Source organism: Copadichromis virginalis, linkage group LG12, assembly GCF_057382275.1.
Source record: "Copadichromis virginalis isolate Kocher_CV1m ecotype Utaka linkage group LG12, C_Virginalis_male_GT1.1, whole genome shotgun sequence".
NCBI lineage: Eukaryota > Metazoa > Chordata > Actinopteri > Cichliformes > Cichlidae > Copadichromis > Copadichromis virginalis.
The window spans coordinates 6,718,075-6,734,874 of NC_140629.1; the positions used below are offsets into that span (position 1 = coordinate 6,718,075).

The 16,800-nt window shown below is 45.8% G+C and overlaps 1 protein-coding gene across 4 annotated transcripts in view; it reads left to right on the forward strand.

Moving 5' to 3' along the window:
* Positions 1-16,800, forward strand: part of tet3 (tet methylcytosine dioxygenase 3) — a 49,521-nt gene that overhangs the window by 9,287 nt on the left and 23,434 nt on the right. The window contains exons 1-2 of one of the 4 annotated variants that reach the window (XM_085474510.1): positions 3,775-3,921; positions 4,715-4,774. Coding sequence is in view for 2 of the 4 variants with exons in the window: in XM_085474511.1 (XP_085330637.1) it covers positions 4,715-4,774 (60 nt within the window). In the remaining 2 variants the exon portion in view is untranslated. Of the gene's footprint in view, positions 1-3,774; positions 3,922-4,714; positions 4,775-11,465; positions 12,233-15,193; positions 15,639-16,800 lie in introns of those variants that run through there. The other 3 variants (XM_085474511.1, XM_085474508.1, XM_085474509.1) reach the window with 3 other exon arrangements.

Sequence of the window (16,800 nt, forward strand, 5' to 3'; positions counted from 1 at the left end):
CATATCGATTGTGGGAGAGAGTATGAGCGTGCAGCGTTTAAAGCGTGGAAGTACTGACCTTACTTTGAGTTTGATTCCATAAAAAGTGACAAAAACATTAGCGTCCATCGTGCGTGGGAAGAAAACTTCTTTTTACAGCGAAAAAAATCCCCCTAAACTTCCAAGCAAGCACCGAGTGCGCAACGACGTAATGGGAAATTCACAGAGAAACTCGCGGATTCTTCAACTGACCGCGGCACACCTGCACCAGGGTAAACCTCCGCCCACTGCAGTCCTGCTTTACAGGTGAAAATAGAGCAACAGGACCGCTGAGTCTTTGATGTGATTTATTTTCTGCTGTGTTTTACTTGCATCTATTTGAAAGAGTGAGTGTAAACACAAAAAAAATTTATTTTATGTGCTGGAATGTGCAGAAAATAGGTTTAAATGTTAAACTAATTTATTCAAGTCAGAGAATGTTGCATATAATTAAATTTTTGCTTGATGCATAAAGTTAAAAGATTCAAACTGATAAAACAAGTTAAAAAAAGATACTTTTCCATTTGATTACATTTTGTATGATGGATTATGTAGAAAAAGTAGAATTGGGCTGAAAGATCTATCGCTTTAACACCTCTTCAGGTTGTAAATCGTGTTTTTAAAAAGTAACTAAGTAACTAAGTAATTAATTAATTTTGAAAATAAATAATCAGTAAAGTAATGGGATTACTTTTTGGGGGAAGTAATCAGTAATTAGTTACTGATTACTTTTTTCAAGTAACTTGACCAACACTGGTGGTGACCCCTTGACACTAAAGATACACTAGCTTGTGACCCTGTGTGTAAGGATAATGTGTTGACTGCTACATAGAAGAGCCACAGTTATATGGTTTATATTTCTTCATTTTTCGCCAAGACAGCAACACGGCAAGGGCCAAGATTCCATGTAGCCTTCAAAGCTATAAGGATATGCAGTGTTTTCCACAGATTCATTCAAAAATGATCTCTTCTGGAGGCTCAGAAGATGTGCAAAAGATGTGGCCATCCATTCATCATTCATTCGTCAGTATCACTCCCCCGCAGTCCCTCTATCTCTGCCCTCTATCCTCTGTATGGATGCAGCAGCTGAGTTCCTGACTGGCTGCAAACCGCATCCTTCATTCTCTCCCGCGAAACTGCAGCTCACTGTTGCATGTGGATAATGTGCTTTAAAGGCTTTCTTTCCCTTTTAAACCCCTCGAGACAGGTGACTGTTATTGTTCATGTGAATGAAGTAGAGGATTAGGGTTCATAGAAGGATGTGGAGCATACAGAGCTGGGGTGGCTAGCCCAATCAATGCTATTAATTAGACTTTGTCTAATTGCAGGCCAGCTCTGCCCTCCACCTGCAACCTCGTGAAATTTAGACAACACACAACCAGAGGAGCTTTAATGAGCCTCTCTGTGGTCTGTCTGTGAAATAAGTGTGTTTGTGTGAGTTGGTCCAAGTCTGGGAAGACTCTAATTGCAGGTGGCAGCGAGAGGCAGGACCTGTGTGAATGAAGCAAAGTTAAATGAAGGCATGTATAGTTTGGGATTATGGCACTGTCTGGGGCTGTGATTATGCTCTGTCAGCGACTACCAGGTGTCTGCTGGAGGATGGTAAAAAAGACTAAAGGGGGGAGGAAGGTTTGGTGTTTGGAGAGATGTGGTGGATTATCTTCTTCCTCTTCATTGTTTAAGGAAACATCCATCCAATTCAGTCAAAGCTTGGCACCATATAGCAGAGGATGAACTTCTTTACAGCTCTGCTAATATTTCTACTTTTACTATAATCAATGCTTTTGCTTTGTTCTCTATAGGCGTTTTCTTTATTCCAACCCACAGAAACAGATTCCATCATCTACTATCTGTCTCACCACGCTTACTCGTATTCCTGCCTTTACTAATACACCTTGTGCTACCTACTGCTGGCTAAAGTGCGTCTCCTATGCTGGCCTACCTGTAACGAAGCAAATTAAAGCCAAGCAGCCACTCGCGCTGTCCAGCTTGCGACCAACACCACTCTGCTCTGACATAAACACACACATTCATCCACACACGTGGCCCCCCATCTGACGTAAGCAGAGGGGATTTCCCGTGCCATACGAGTGCGCAAACACTACAAAATGCTGTGTCACCGTGTGGCTGCCTCGCCTCGCCTCGCCGCGCCGCGCCGCCCTTCAGCTCCCTCTCTGCCTTTTTCTCTCGACTCTCCCTCCATCTCTGCCCACCTCTCGCTGTCTGTCCATTTTCACCAGGCTGCCTGAACATTCGCTCGCTTTGTCGCGTCTTTGCAGAGTTTTCTAATCCATCAGCTGCCTTTTTTCTTTCCCCCTCACTTTCTCATATCATTGCCTATTTGCAGAAATACATCGCTGCCCTCTTCTTCTTTTTAATCGTTGCTTAACTTCCCGTTTCATATAAAGTTGATTGGTGAAAGTGCATTCTGGTTGCGGTATCCGATCGCTGATTTAGACCGAACAGTTCCCACACACGCACTCTCCGATCCTGTTGGTTTTCGGAGATGATGTTCAGGACTCGTGCTGATGTCGAGTTTAAAAAGATCCAATCCAGAGATGATCTTTCATACTCAGAATATAAACATTATGAGCGCAGGCCTTCGAAATATGCTCGGCGTGTCTTTTACACAGAGACCGTAAAAAGGAAACGCAAGTTCCTGGCAGCCCTTTAAGCTCATGTTTGCATGCGAACACAGTTGCAGGTGATGATTTGCGATGCTGTTACAGGAGCGCACAACAGCATCGCTTTTAACAACAGCACTTCTCTTGCTTTGAGTCAGCACACTGGGCTTTGCTGTGTAATTTTGCCCATCAGAGCGGGGGTGTCTGCTGTCTCCGAGAGTGTTTGTGTGTGTGAGAGTGTGTGTGGGTGCATGCATGCGTGCACTGTGCAGTCCAGTCCACTTATTGCAGGCAGCCCTGACACAGATGGTGCTCGGCAATACCACATACCAGAGGCATTGTTTAGGGAAGGCCAGTTTCAGGAGATAATTGACAGGCATAGAGAGGACCCATCCCCCCCACATCACACACACACACACACACACACACACACACACACACACACACACACACCTCCCGCCCACCTTCACTTTGTTTCTTTATGTCGGCCATTCTTATATGGTGCTGCACACACACAAACACACACATGAAAATGGAGACCCTTTCTTTTTTTTTTGACCTGCTCTTATTTTTTCTCTCTCACTCCGATCTCTCCCCTCTCTCCCTCTCTCACCACCCTCACATGCTCTCCTTCGGTTTCACCCTAGCAGCAGCTCAGCCGGGCCTCTGATTGGTGGACGTGCTGCCTTTGTGTGCTATCTCTAGTGTGACGTCTCTCCGGCGAGCTGTGTATATGTGTGTGTGTGCATTTATCACGAGTGTATATGTTTGTATAGAAATAGAGAGGGGGGAGGGGGTGGTCGAGGGGACATTCACAGAAAGAGAAGAGAGAGAGAGAAATATCAGCAGGAAGGAAAGAGCGATAGCGATCGTTTAGAAAAAAAATCCCTCTTGTATGTGTGTGTATGTGTGTATGCATATGAACGCGTGTGTGTGCGGTAGACCTATTGGCATACGAGCAGGAGCGAGAGAGAGAGGGAGGGAGGACGGGGGTAGAGCAAGAGAATAAGTGAGAGAGGGCTCATGTAAAGCCAGAATAAAAACACAAGATGGCTTCCTGAATGGGCTGCTGCAACACAGACGGGAGAGAGAGAGACCGAGAGACCGAGAAAGAGGAGTGGAGCGATAGAGAACGAGAGAAAGAGAGAGAGAAGAAAGAGAGCGAGAGAGAGAGATAGGGCTGAAGGAGAGAGAGAGAGAGAGGGAGCCGGAGTCTTCTGATGGGGATTCGGCCAGCGGACGGAGGAGTACAAACCGAGGCAGCTCAGAGGCTTGGAGGGTAAATATTCATCACTCCAGACTATTTTAGGATTGATAGGTGGGTGGGTGGGGGCGTGGAGTGGTGTGGTGGGGGTGGTGGGGATTTGGGGTGGGGGTGGGGGTGGGGTGGGGGGGTATCGGAGGTTGGCGGGACTCAACTCGAGACACAACACACAATTTAACATTGGGGTCGCGTAGACAAGAAGGTTTTTTCTTTGGGGGGGGGGGGGGGGGGGTTGCTATTGTTTTCCAATAATAATAAAGATCAGCCCTGCTTTGATCTACCATTTCCATCTATTCCATGCCTCTCTCACTTAACCCGTCCACTTTGGATTCTTTCCCCCTAAGATTAAAGGGGGGGGGGGGGGGGGGGTATGCTGATATCAGATGATCAGACATATATATATTAGAAAGGTTGCACCAAGTCGGGATACAGACATTACATAATTCTATAACTGAAATCGAATCTATTTTGCGTCTCTCATTCGCTGTCCCGGCAGCAGAGGGAAGTGCCGGCTCACTGTTTGAGCAGAAATCAAAGAAAACAGATTTGCGCTTTTTGATGGTCGCTGAGGTTGACAGGAATGGGATGAAGAGACTGCGGATGGCAGAGCCCGTGTGCCGTTGTGCAAAGCTGTAAAGGTGGCACATTAATGCTCAATGATGAGTCTTTTTGAACAGGCCCTTGTCGCATTATTCTATTGATTCTTATTCTTCCCCTCCCTCCCTCTCTCTCTCTCTCTCTCTCTCTCTCTCTCTCTCTCTCTCTCTCTCTGCCCCCCCAATCCCTGTTCTGTTGAATGACTGTAAAGGTGGAATATTTGGACGACAACGGTCAAGGCTGCTTGGGAAGCCCAGAACTGGCAGCTGAGGTAAGAGATGACACTTGATGGGTGGGTTTGAAATAGTGTTTGTGCCCATGTCTGTCGTCTGCGTCTATGCATAATCTCTGCCCGTTTGCTGCTGTTGGATGAGGTGTTAATGTCATGGTTAGTCAGCCCAGTGATCACTTCCTCTTCTCAGTCGGTCTGTATCTGTTTGCCTGTTCTTTAAAAAACAACAACAACAAAAAACTTGATTACGCATGTGTGTAAGAATTGCTTTAACCAGTGTAACTGTTACACAGCTGTGACTGTCCTCGCTCTGTCGCTGGTATGTCATACGCTCCTCTCCCCGGTGGATGCCGCGTTATCCCTCGTATCATCTCTAAGTGGAATATAGTTGTGCCAGATCCCTGGTCTCGTCTTCACACCCGGTCTTTGCCGCCTGGGAACTGACTCTGTTTAATACAGTTGCTCCGAGTTTATGTCTGAGGCGCGCCAAGTTAAAGCGCCCTTACTGATGAAGTGGCGGCATCCTCAGTTTAAAGCGTCCCACGCTGCCCGCTGATTGGTGCCAGAGCAAGGCATGTGTAGATACAAGAGGCCCTGGAAAGGAGGAGGGGAGGAGGAGGAGGAGGAGGAGGAACTCTGCACGTTGGCTCATGAGCTGGGGAGGCCGTCCTGCTTCTCCTAGGTTCTGGAGTCAAATGAGGTAAAGGGAGTAAAAGTTAGTGGGTCACGCATGCGTATACGTAGTTGATTGTCGGGCGTAGTAACCTGTGGCGTGTCGCTGCTGAGTGCTGCTGTTGCCTCAGCTCGCCGGTCCGGGGCACACTCGTCTGTTTATGTGGAAAGGCATGTGGACGGGCGGCGTGCGAAGTTTCATAAAGGAATTTACTGAACATCAAACAATTGTCTGAGTTCTAAGAATCTTGTGAAGTCCTCTCCCAAAAGGGGAAAAAGACAGCTTTGATCTGACTTCTGTCACGTGCGCCGAGAGCGACCTGAAATCCTAGATGAGCGAAATAGATTCACCTCCACATCTGCAGTGATATATGTCAGTGAGTTTCAAATGTCATAAATAGGGTTAGCATGGTTCTATGGTCTACTTTATCTTACCTCTAAGCTGCTTTAATCCCAATCCATATGTGGGCAAGCTCTTTATCTGCAAGGTATATACAACCATCTGGTTTAAAGGGGGAATATAATCTTTTTTGTGTTTAACAAGTTTCTCTGCCTTTATAGTTGTCCTGAGCTCCTGTTTGCAGAGGGTCATGGTTGCCGTGCGGATCCTGGGTGGAGTGTTTATCTCGACCAAGATCTGTTTCCTTGTCAAACATTTCCCTGGTCGCACACAGGCAAACACAGTCTACACCCAATAGACCGAGGGCACCATTTTAGAAAACTAAAATAAGCAGTTACAGAGTATCATTAGGCATGTACAGCCCCAAGAACATTAAACAAAATGGTTTAAAGTGAGTTTGAAAGCAAGTTTGTTTTTCTGCTGTTCAGGAAGCAAAGCTGAATTGAGAGGTGTACCACAGTGGGTTACAGACAGACAGACTGCGCTCGTGTGATTTCTTTCTTTTCTTTTTCTTTTTTTTTTTCCACGCCTATGCACAGGATTTCCTCTTTATGCACGAGGTGAACTTCACACAGGTGGGAAACGAGTCAGAGACAGAGTAGAAACCCTGACGCTGCTGTGTACGTGATGGCACATGGAATGTTTATTAATCACTCGTCGAGCTTTGGAATCCCCGGCCTCATCGGCAAAGGGTTAATACTGACCTAGTTTCCGTGGCAACACTGAATGTCTGATGACATCATTGCTTTAATTTTAGCTGGCGTTCGGCGTCCAAGGTTGGTCACGTGACCAGCTAGCCGGCACCACATGTGCGTATTGTGTGTGTGTTTGTGTAGTAAGTGGTTTGGTGTATAGTACAAACTCAGGAAGTGGAGGGTTTGACATCACCTCTTCCATTCAGTGTTAGCTTTCGATGTATTTACTGTTCTGTGAGGTTTCCACTCAGTAAGTAAAGAAGTGCAGCTAATGGTTTATTCAAATTTGTGTAAACTGTGACTGTGAAGAATTCCCGTAGTTGGTAGACTGGCCTACTTTGAACAGATCTTTCTTGTTGATGCTTTATTTTGGGCATTTGTTATGTTATGTAACAATATTAGTTTTTTTTTCCAAGGAATGAAAGATGCATCTTTACTTCCTGAAAATACAAACTGTATTATGGGAAGTAAAGACTATTTAAACAAAACTACCAAATGGGTTAATAATAACATAGCTTCTGCAATCAAATGCACGTTATTGTAAAACAAGCCACTCCTTCTTTCTTTGTGTTTTGCCAGACTTTGTAGTATTTTTTTTTTTAAAGCGGTCTTTAAAAATGCAATAGTTCTCCAGAATTTCAGAAAGGGTTTGTTTGGACAGAGGCTGCTTTTTCACTTATTTTTTCAGCATAGAAAAGGTTGAACCAGTATTATATCTAGTTAGAAAGAGCAAATTTTAAATTGTTTGTAGGCGGTTTGTTACAAGCAGCCTGTCACAATATGACCCAATTTGTTCACATTTTGTGAGTTGAATCTATAAAAAATGTCGAGGATAGCACAGTTTGACAGGGAAAAAATAGTATTTTTGTACCAATAGCAGATTCCCAAGAGCCATCAGCCAAAGGCAAGGAAAAAAATCCAGCAAAGACCTGATACAAGACCTGAGAGATGCATCTAGTCCTGAAATATCTTGTAAAATAATAAATCCAACTTTTTCACACCGTCAATATGGATACAGGAGGTCAGGAGAAAGGTACAGCAGTGAGCGTCTACTATATCTGTAAAACACGTTAGAGGCTCTGTCATGGTTTGAGGCTGCATTTCAGTCAGCAGTGTTAGGGATCTTGTCAAAATTGATCATAATATGAACACAGAAAAGTACGTTTTATTTTTAATCCACCATGCAATACTCTCTGCAGACAATTACAATGATCCCAAACACACTGCCAATGCAGTAAAAGCATACCTGGATAGAAAGACACATAATGGAAGTAGAACACAAAAAGTAGAAACATCCATAAAAGTGATGTGAATGTCATTCAAGAAACCTGGAGAACTATTCCTGAAGACTACTTAAAGAAATGATAAGAAAGCTAGAAGCAAGAAAGAATAAAGATGGCCATACCAAATATTGACTGTTAAGCTTTTAACAACCTCAGTTTTAGGGAACTTTTGAGATGGATACCTCATGAGTAAAACCTCTTTCTGAATGTTCTGAATTAGACAGCGAGCTTGAAGCAAGTTTTCATCAAAACAAGCTGGACACATAGCACTGTGCAGCACATAGACTGTCTACAAAAAGACAGATAAATAATTACCCAGTGTACCCGCATAATCACTTGACACACCTCTGGTCTTACACTGAGGACAGCCTGCTTCAGAAGTCACTTTAGATTAGGGCTGGACCATATCATACCGTTCACGGTAATACGGTATAATGTTGGGCAACGATAAGAAAATGAAATATCGTGATAGAATATGGGTAAAACGTGCATGTGCAGTGCCTTTGTTTTCATACGTACATGGTGGAAAAAGCATGACGGCGACGGAGAACGAGAAGGGAGAAAGCGGACCGTTGAATGAAACGGATGAACCAGAATTGGTTTGTAAAAATGCTGCAACTTCAGTGGTGTGCAACTGGTTTAGCTTTCGTCCGTCAGATACACAACAAAACACTATTTTTGGTAGAGCATGCTAGCGGGCCGTCGTTATTACCGTGTTGTTTGGAAAATACGGCACACTTAAAATCAATCCTTTGATTTTTCTGAAAATCGACAGTGCGCCTTATAATCCCGTGTGCCTTATGTACAAATTCTGGTTGTGTTTACTGACCTCGAAACTATTTTATGTACACGGCGCTCGAAAATCTGTCAAATGTTTTAGTACGACTTTGCTAAGCTACGAAGCCGCACCGCTTGATGGATTGTCGGATCATTACGGCTATCGTAGGCAGGAGCCTCGCGGAGTGATACATACTGTGCTTCAACATAATATTACCGTATTGTGTGTGTATAACCTCTTTTTAAGTTTTGTGGATATTATACATGGTTATGCTGAATATATGTCGGCCAGTTTCCACTGGAAATGCCTTTTGGTTAAACTGTCAGCAAGAAATTTGCACTGTTAAATTTTATATAATTCTAATGCACATAAAAAACAGCTGCTTGTTTAAGTGAAAATCATTGATGGGTTTTTTTTTGTTTTGTTTTTTTTTGCACTAATAAAGTTGTGGAGTTTTAAAGTGTTTTGTCTAGTGTCAATTATATCGTCAGTTATATCGTTATCGCAAATTTTCAAATGTATATCGTGATAAATATTTTTGGTCATATCGCCCTGCTCTACTTTAGATGCACTGGTTGAAAAGTAAATGTTCGCCGAGATTGTAAAAGAAAAAGCACTCCCAGGATTTCAAAACATCACATCTCATAGGTCCTTGTGGAATTTGATGTGACATTTTAATTTATACAGTCACCAATAATTGCCTCACTTGTATGCAGTCATTAAGGACTTGCAAAACCCTGAACTATTGTCATGTTTCATTTCTAATTAATGACAATTAGCAGACATTTCTTTCGGCACTGCCTCGCTGGGCTGCTTTGGGTTTCTGTTACTAGTGACCAAACCTGGCGGGGGCCTGGTTTGGTATCCTGCGAGCGCGATGTGTTTACTGCGGTCGGTGGCATCGTTGGTGGTGTCTGATGTTAGAGCGAGGTCGTCAGCCGCACCGTGCCGCAGTTAATAAAAAATGAATGGAGGGAGAAGGGGAGGAGTCATCAGCTGTTGCTTGAGCTCGAACTCTCGCCTCTCTGGCGGCTGCTCTGCTGCTCCCACTGGGCATCCAGTTTAAACAATCCTGAATCCCACTGCTGCCAGACGCTGCCAGGTTTTATGTAATACAGCCCAACAGCTGTGGGAGTTTTCATGCCATAGTATCAAAACACACACACGAAAAAGGACGATATTAAAGAACAAAGTCTATAACTGGAAGCATACAAGAAAAGCACCGCATCTTATCAGTTTCCAGTAGTTATCTGTTATGAGCCCAGCTTTCACTGGAATGATTAAAAATGCACGCTGAACCTTCACATGTGTGTTGATGTAGACCATCAGCAAACACAGTGAAGGCTTTCTTGTTTTGCCACGGTCGAGCACTGGCCCTTTAAGTCTGGCTACGCCTGACTTGAACATATGGGAAGCTAATCTTAGCCCGAGTCCTGAGAGAGAGACAAGGCTGGCAACCAGCCACCGTGCAGGGGCTGAGGCAGGTTTCTGTTGCTTTATGTCTTTCTCGCTCTCGAGTCTTAAAAATTAATATTGCAACCCAAAAGTCATTACCAAGCCTCTCAGTCAGTGTTTCACCTGTCAGAACACACTCTGCCCATCTTTACTGCTGCGTTCTGTTAATGATTACATCACTGTCCAAACAAGTCTGACCACTCAGCTCTTTTTCAGCACTTGGCATACAAAAGGCGAGCAGGTAGCGGCACGCAGTGTTCTTTCACAGGTTCAAACCGTTCTGAACTCACTTGTTTTTCATTCATTTCCCTTCACCCTGTTTGTCTCAGGTCCAAAAACTTTCTGATAACACATTCTGTTCTGCTCATTGATCCTGCTGTTGTTCAAATCCTGAAGCACAAAGAGCTGTCTCTTAAAAACAGCCCCCCCTTCCCCTTCCTCTTCTTTTTGTGGCTCCACCCTGCTTAACAGCCTCTTACCCGGCACCACCTTTCCCATTTTTTTCCTCCTCTCCTCCTTCGCAAGCCACTCCTCCATTTCTCTTTGTGAGGAATAGCGAGGGGTGGGGTTTGACGGGGGATAGGCGGGTAGGCCTTCCCCCAGCTGGGCAATCCGTGCTGACTTGCACGTGCCAAATGTCAGGAGGTATGACTCAGACTTGATATACACTACGCTGTGGTGCAATCTACACCTAAACATACCCTGAACTTAACACCGTCCTGGCTGAGTGGGGGTTTGGCACGAGTGTGTTTGGACACCAAGCTGAAACAAAGAGAGAAAAACGGCCAAACAGACAGGTGCACAGATGAAATTAGGTGATGCCTGAAAATGAACAATAGGTAAAGAGTCTTGTTGCTCAAGTTACAGTTACAGATGCAGTTACACTTACTCAAACAGGCAGTTTTCTCATTACTGTTTTTATGTGTTTTTCAGAAAACCAGTTATGACTAAAAAAAAACCTAAACCCACACGCTCACGCACACACATGCACACACACACACACACACGCACACACGCATTTTGTAGATTGTATTGTAAAAAATGACTAAACGATACGGAAAATAGTGTAGTGTTCTGAATCATAAGAGAAGCATTAGAATATACATACAGGACTTATTATGCAAATAAAAGTTCACATAAATTCTCCATATGTTGCTGTATCTGTTCTCTGTCTCTAGATAGAAAGGATACAGAACACATTTAAAAGTCTCCCCTCCAAAATATGTTATGATTACGACCTTGGTGCTAAATATAATGTGCCCTATGGTCTCTGGCCCCTCCCCACCAATAAACCCAGTGACCCTCAGTGGACTGTGTGCATACTAGTGTGTACTCTGTGTGTGTGTGTGTGTGTGTGTGTGTGTGTGTGTGTGTGTGTGTGTGTGTGTGTGTGTGTGTGTGTGTGTGTGTGGAGAGAGTGGAGAGAGCATGCCTCTGCATTTGTTGACAGTTGGTGTGCATGCACTGGAGCGTCTGCGTGCATGTGAGCAGTTTGGAGGGGGGGCAGGAAGTGAAAGATAAAGAGATGTGGAGCAAAAAAAAAAGAGAAAGGGAAGGAGGGGGGTGCACACAGTGTGTCAGATCCGATGACCTTGATGCCATTAGAATGCGGGACAATGTGTGCTGGGGATGGGGGCGCACAGAGGTGGATAGAGGAAATGGAATCAGCTGACAGGAAGTGATGTTAGGAGAGGCAAAGGACCCTTGTGTCATGCTCCTGTGAGTTTGGTCACTGCTGGAAACAAATGTTTTTTTAAAACACGTCTAACAGTGAAATCGCAAGAATTCAACTCCCAGACTGCCTGAAAAGCAAACATTTTGTTCTCTGTCGGTATGCTTCATTCACGTACACCTCCCACTAGCGAGGTGCTGGCAAAAAAAAAAGCAAATTGAAAAGCTTGTTTCACTGTTTGAGGGTTCTGTGTCAGGACTTCGTTGAAAAGAAGAGGATGACTCAAGCTTTACTCATAAGCGAGCACACACACTGCTGCGGATGGACTTTTGTTGTCAGTCATCCCTCCTACAACCTAGACCTTTCCTCCGTGCTGCTGAGAAAAAGAGCGAGAGCCTGAGAATTGAGAGGGGGAGAGAGATGAGGGCGTGCAGTAACTCATCTTGGATGATAAATGTGACTACACCGTGAAATGAAGTGATCGATGAGGAGTCTTTGTTACCTCTCCTGTGTGTCTCTCAATGCCGAATTACAGGTTTACCGTAAGTGCGATTTCATTTTCACTTAAATGTCAAGCTGCGTGGATTGTTGTTGTCATTTCAAATATCAGGTAACCTCGATGACTCAAAAGTTTGCTAAAGGCACGACTGCCCTGCACTTCTAACGTTCTCTTTCACCGCGCTACAGTTGTGCTCACGAGGTGACTTCACACCAGCTCTGTTGAACAAACCTGAATGGCAGCATTGGAATCCACGAAACGCACGCCAGCATCTTAAAGCGACAACGCGCTTTTCTGCCATTGCTGCTTCGCTTCGGTAGATTTCTATTCCTTTTGTCAGAGATGGCCAGTCCGATGGTGGTGAAGAAATTTTGAGCAATGTCTTATGTGAAATGACACCGATGTAAGCTGATATGAGTCATCAAAGAAGACATGTGCTTGAATCAAGAGCACTCTTACTGTAAATTACTCGTGCCTTCTGACATGGAGCAAACTGTGTCAGCTTACATGCTGTATTTACAGTGTGGGCACATCATGTGTCAGAAACAGCTGAATCCCTTCCCTCATGTTGGTGTTTTGGTCAAACAGCGTTTCTTTGTTTTACTCAGCTGTGGACAGTGACAGAGTCAGGCAGAGTTCATGTTTATTAAGTTCTCTTTCATCCTCTTTGCCTCGCTCTCCAAATTTTGGATATAAACTATGGAAGTGCTAACTTCACACAAGATGGGACTGTTTAAGGAGCCTGTTGTGTTCAGGAGATGTCTAAAATGAGGAAGTGTGCGTACAGAACAGATTCAGGGGTTAAGCCAAATGCTGAGCGAGAAACGCTGTGTCACTACAGTCGGGGGAGTGAGCGAGTGAACACCAGCCAGCCGGGTGAATAAAAAGAGCGTGCTTTCTGAGCTTCAGTTTTTTTGGTGTGGTTTTGGTGATGGTGGGCATGTGCTCGGGATGACACGCGCCCACCCAGTGGTGGAGGCAAGCGTCCTGGTGGGAGACACTGATGACGATGACGGTGACGGTACAGCTACGTCACCGCCACATGTGTTTCCTACCTCTCTCGCTCACTATACTCTCCCTTCCCACTCATTGGCCCTCCCTGGTCACGTGACCTTAATGCTCTACTTCTCCTTCCCCTTCCTTTTTAGACGGCTCGGGCTGTGTTTCTCTTTGGGATTGACGCTCATCTGTGTGTGTACATATGAAATTGTGCGGCAACAACGAGACAGACAGTGTGTGCAATTTTATAGCGCCAGAGAGCGAGCGCGTGAGAAAAGTGTTGGAACGGTAATGCAATAAGCTATGCTGGATGGAGGCAAAAAGCTCGGGAAACAAAACAGTAGAGACGAATTGAGAAAGAGAGAGAGAGAGAGAGACAGGCAAAGGCAGATTGAAGATGCCAGAGAAAATGAGAGACCAGGAGAGACAGGGAAAGCCAAAGGAAGTGAAGCAGGGAAGGGCTACAGAAGTTAATCCAGCCACAGTGCAGTGTAGCTCACACATGCTCAGTAATATAAGAGAAAAACACTACGCAGGAGCTGACAGCGATCTGCATGAGGGAGACGGCCATAATACCCAACCTCCTCCTCCTCTTCCTGGTTAAATCTTCTCCAAAACTCCAGCAATGTAGGAGCGAAGAGAGGACCGCAGAGCCGGTCACCCAGAGGCGATGACGGCGTTCATAATGATAATGCCAGTGACATCAAGGAAAGGCGACAATGGTGAGGAATGGGAGAACGTTGTCACACGCTGGCGGACGGGTAGGACAGAAGCCATCGATGAACTGTGATTAGTCGGCTCCTCGCGGTCTTCATTCGGCAGCAACCTCCTGACCCTTTTTCTGTTTGTGCCACTCTCGTACCTCTGGTTACAGAATCAGTATCACACGAACAGCTGATCAACTCTGCACGTTTCAACAGTGTACTCCACAGATTTCCCTCTTCCTATCTCCACTTTGTTCCTCTTGCTCACCGATGTTGAAGAGTCGTGCCCCTCTCACTCTCCATTGCCCAATTCAGCCGCCTTGCTGCTTTACTCCTGAGCATATAGGTCTTCTTTCGTTTGCTTCCCGACATCTGCAGGAGTGAGTTGACATCATAGAGTGTTGGTGATTTCTTTTAAACCAAGTGACCCTGAGCTTCCTGCAGTCGGAAGCCTTCTACTTTGCGTTTGCGTCCTTTGGATCTTGGATTAAAGGGCCGGCAACAGCGCCAGCAATCCTCTCCCTCTCTTGCGAGAGCATCCTAGAGGATCTGTTATCAGTCACAGGTGTAGGTCTGAAGCTTTTCCTGTCACACGAGGAACAGGGAAGCGATGTGAATGCGGACAGGAATGAAAATGGAGATGGAACAACCATCATCGGTGGTTTCTCCTTCGGCCCGCGGTGGAGCCCAATCTAGATGGAGCAAAAATGTCCGCGAGGAAAAAAAACGGATGTCGTTTACAAAAGGCATAAACAAGGAGTGTAATGATGCTTTTCTCTGCTCCCTTTTCTCTCTTTCTTTTTTTCCCTGTGTTGATGCCATTGCGCGATGAGATTGCGTTTTCGTTTGCAAGCCGCTGGTTTTGCCTCTGCGGTCGAAAGCAGAGAAGCTCTGTCACACTCAGAATTGCCAGTATGGGGCTTATGGCGATAAACAAAACACACACACAGACAGAGATAGAGCCTTATATATAACATAATCTAATGCAGCAGAGCACATAATGTGGAATGGGTGTGGATAGAGACCGAGAGGGGTTTTCTCACTGGTAAGGAGCTCTGCTGCACTGTGCTGTTTCCAAGGCTGCTGCTGCTGCTGCTAGCAACTATCCCCCCACCGCTCTCTGTGTTTCTGCTCACTGCGCACTCCTCCATTCCATTCGTACGTGCCCGCTGTGGCTTAGATAATGGCCTCTCGCTCTAAACACACACTGAAAAGCGCGAGAGAGAGAGAGGGGAGAGGAGATGGAGGGAGAGGCTGCGCGAGAGGGAGGGCAATGGAGGGAGGGAAAGAGAGAGGGGAGGAGGAGGAGAGGAGGTGAAGGTGGGGGCTGCGAGGAGAAGCCGACTGCATCTGTAGTGAAGAGAAAGAAAGAGGATATTGAAAAAGGGAAGGGAGGAGCAGACAGAGATAATGAGAAAGGAAAAAGCAGAGAACAGAAAGCGCTGGTCATAAGAATAGGCAAGAGAATGAGAAACGTGTGCGGTGTGCTGGGGGGAGGTGTGCGCTGTGCGTGCGGCTGGCCGTGTGTGAGTGCATTTATGTGTGTGTCACCGCTCGCTCTGTCTGCGCGCCGCCCGGGCTGGGAGAAATAGAAAAAAAAAAAAAAACGAGGAATACAACCCCCCAACAAGGCCAGATCGCTCGTGGACTGCTGCTGCACCGGCGAGCAATTCTCATGCTACTCTCTGTTTCCTCTTCTGCTCCCCACTCTTCGACCGGCAGCCCCGTCTGGACGTCTAGGACGACGTAAGTACGCGTTTGCTGTGTCCTAGAGGCTCTCAGCCAGCTTCATATTGTCAGGGTCTCTGCTTAATGTTCGGCACGACAGCAAAAAGGGGAAGGGGAGGGGGTGGGAGAAGAGGGAGGAGGATAAGAGGGAGGATGAGTTGGTGTTGGATTTAGGTTCAGCTGTCTACTCACAGGCTCTCGCCACCGCCGCCGCCACCTCTACTATCCTCACATATTCTGTCTCCTCCCTCCAGTGTCAGGGTTAAAGAGCACTCTCACAAACAAAACTGCACAGGCTTGTCTCGTTTAAAGGGCTCCCAGACTCAAGTGTCTGGTCTACCAGGTTCTACAAGGTCTAAGCCAGTTGGGCTGGTTGGTGTTTTTGGATACACTTTGTGCCGTTTTTGTGTGTCAAGTCTGCACAAGTGTGTTTGTGTGCGACACAGAGAGAATACAACAGGCTATGTCGTAGTGTAAATATTTGCAAAAGCACGTGGTTTGTGCAGTTTGGGCAGCCGGGTAGGTGTGAAGCGGTGCAGGTGTCAGCGCAACATTTCACAATTTGGACTGGTTTTAGATCGACTAAGTTTTGTCAAAAGAGCCTTTAATGTGTGTGTGTGTGCGGTGGAGGAGGGTTTGGGTTTGTTTGGCGTCAAAGCTCAGCGAAGTCCATTTGTTCCGGGTGTTCAGCTTCGAACCCCTCTGACCTTTCTTTTGCTGCGTTTTGTGTGCACAACTGTGAAAAAAGGAGGAAAAGAGAGTGTCAGTGTGTGACTGTGCGTGATTGTGGGTTCGTAGGTTATGCAGTCTTGCAGTCGCTCTGTTTCAACACACTGCAGTTTTCATAACTGCACGCAGCTACCTCCACCCCCCCTTCCTCTTTCCCATCTGATGCTACTGATAGTAAAAACATGGGGCCTCTCACGTATTGCATGCCGGCTGTTCGCTGCACCCTCCTCTAAAACTCTCCGGTTTCCAAACCAGCTTCACCTCTCACCCATAACACCAGCAACCCCCCCTGGGAGCCGCCTGCTAGACACCCAGTACAGAAAGTGAATTCAGAAGGCTTACAGAATGTCCAGTAATTAGCCACTTCAAAGGCTCATTTCAATAATATTCAAATGATGGGGAAGCTGGACATCAGGCTCACTTCTGCTACCGCACACTAATGGAGCTACAA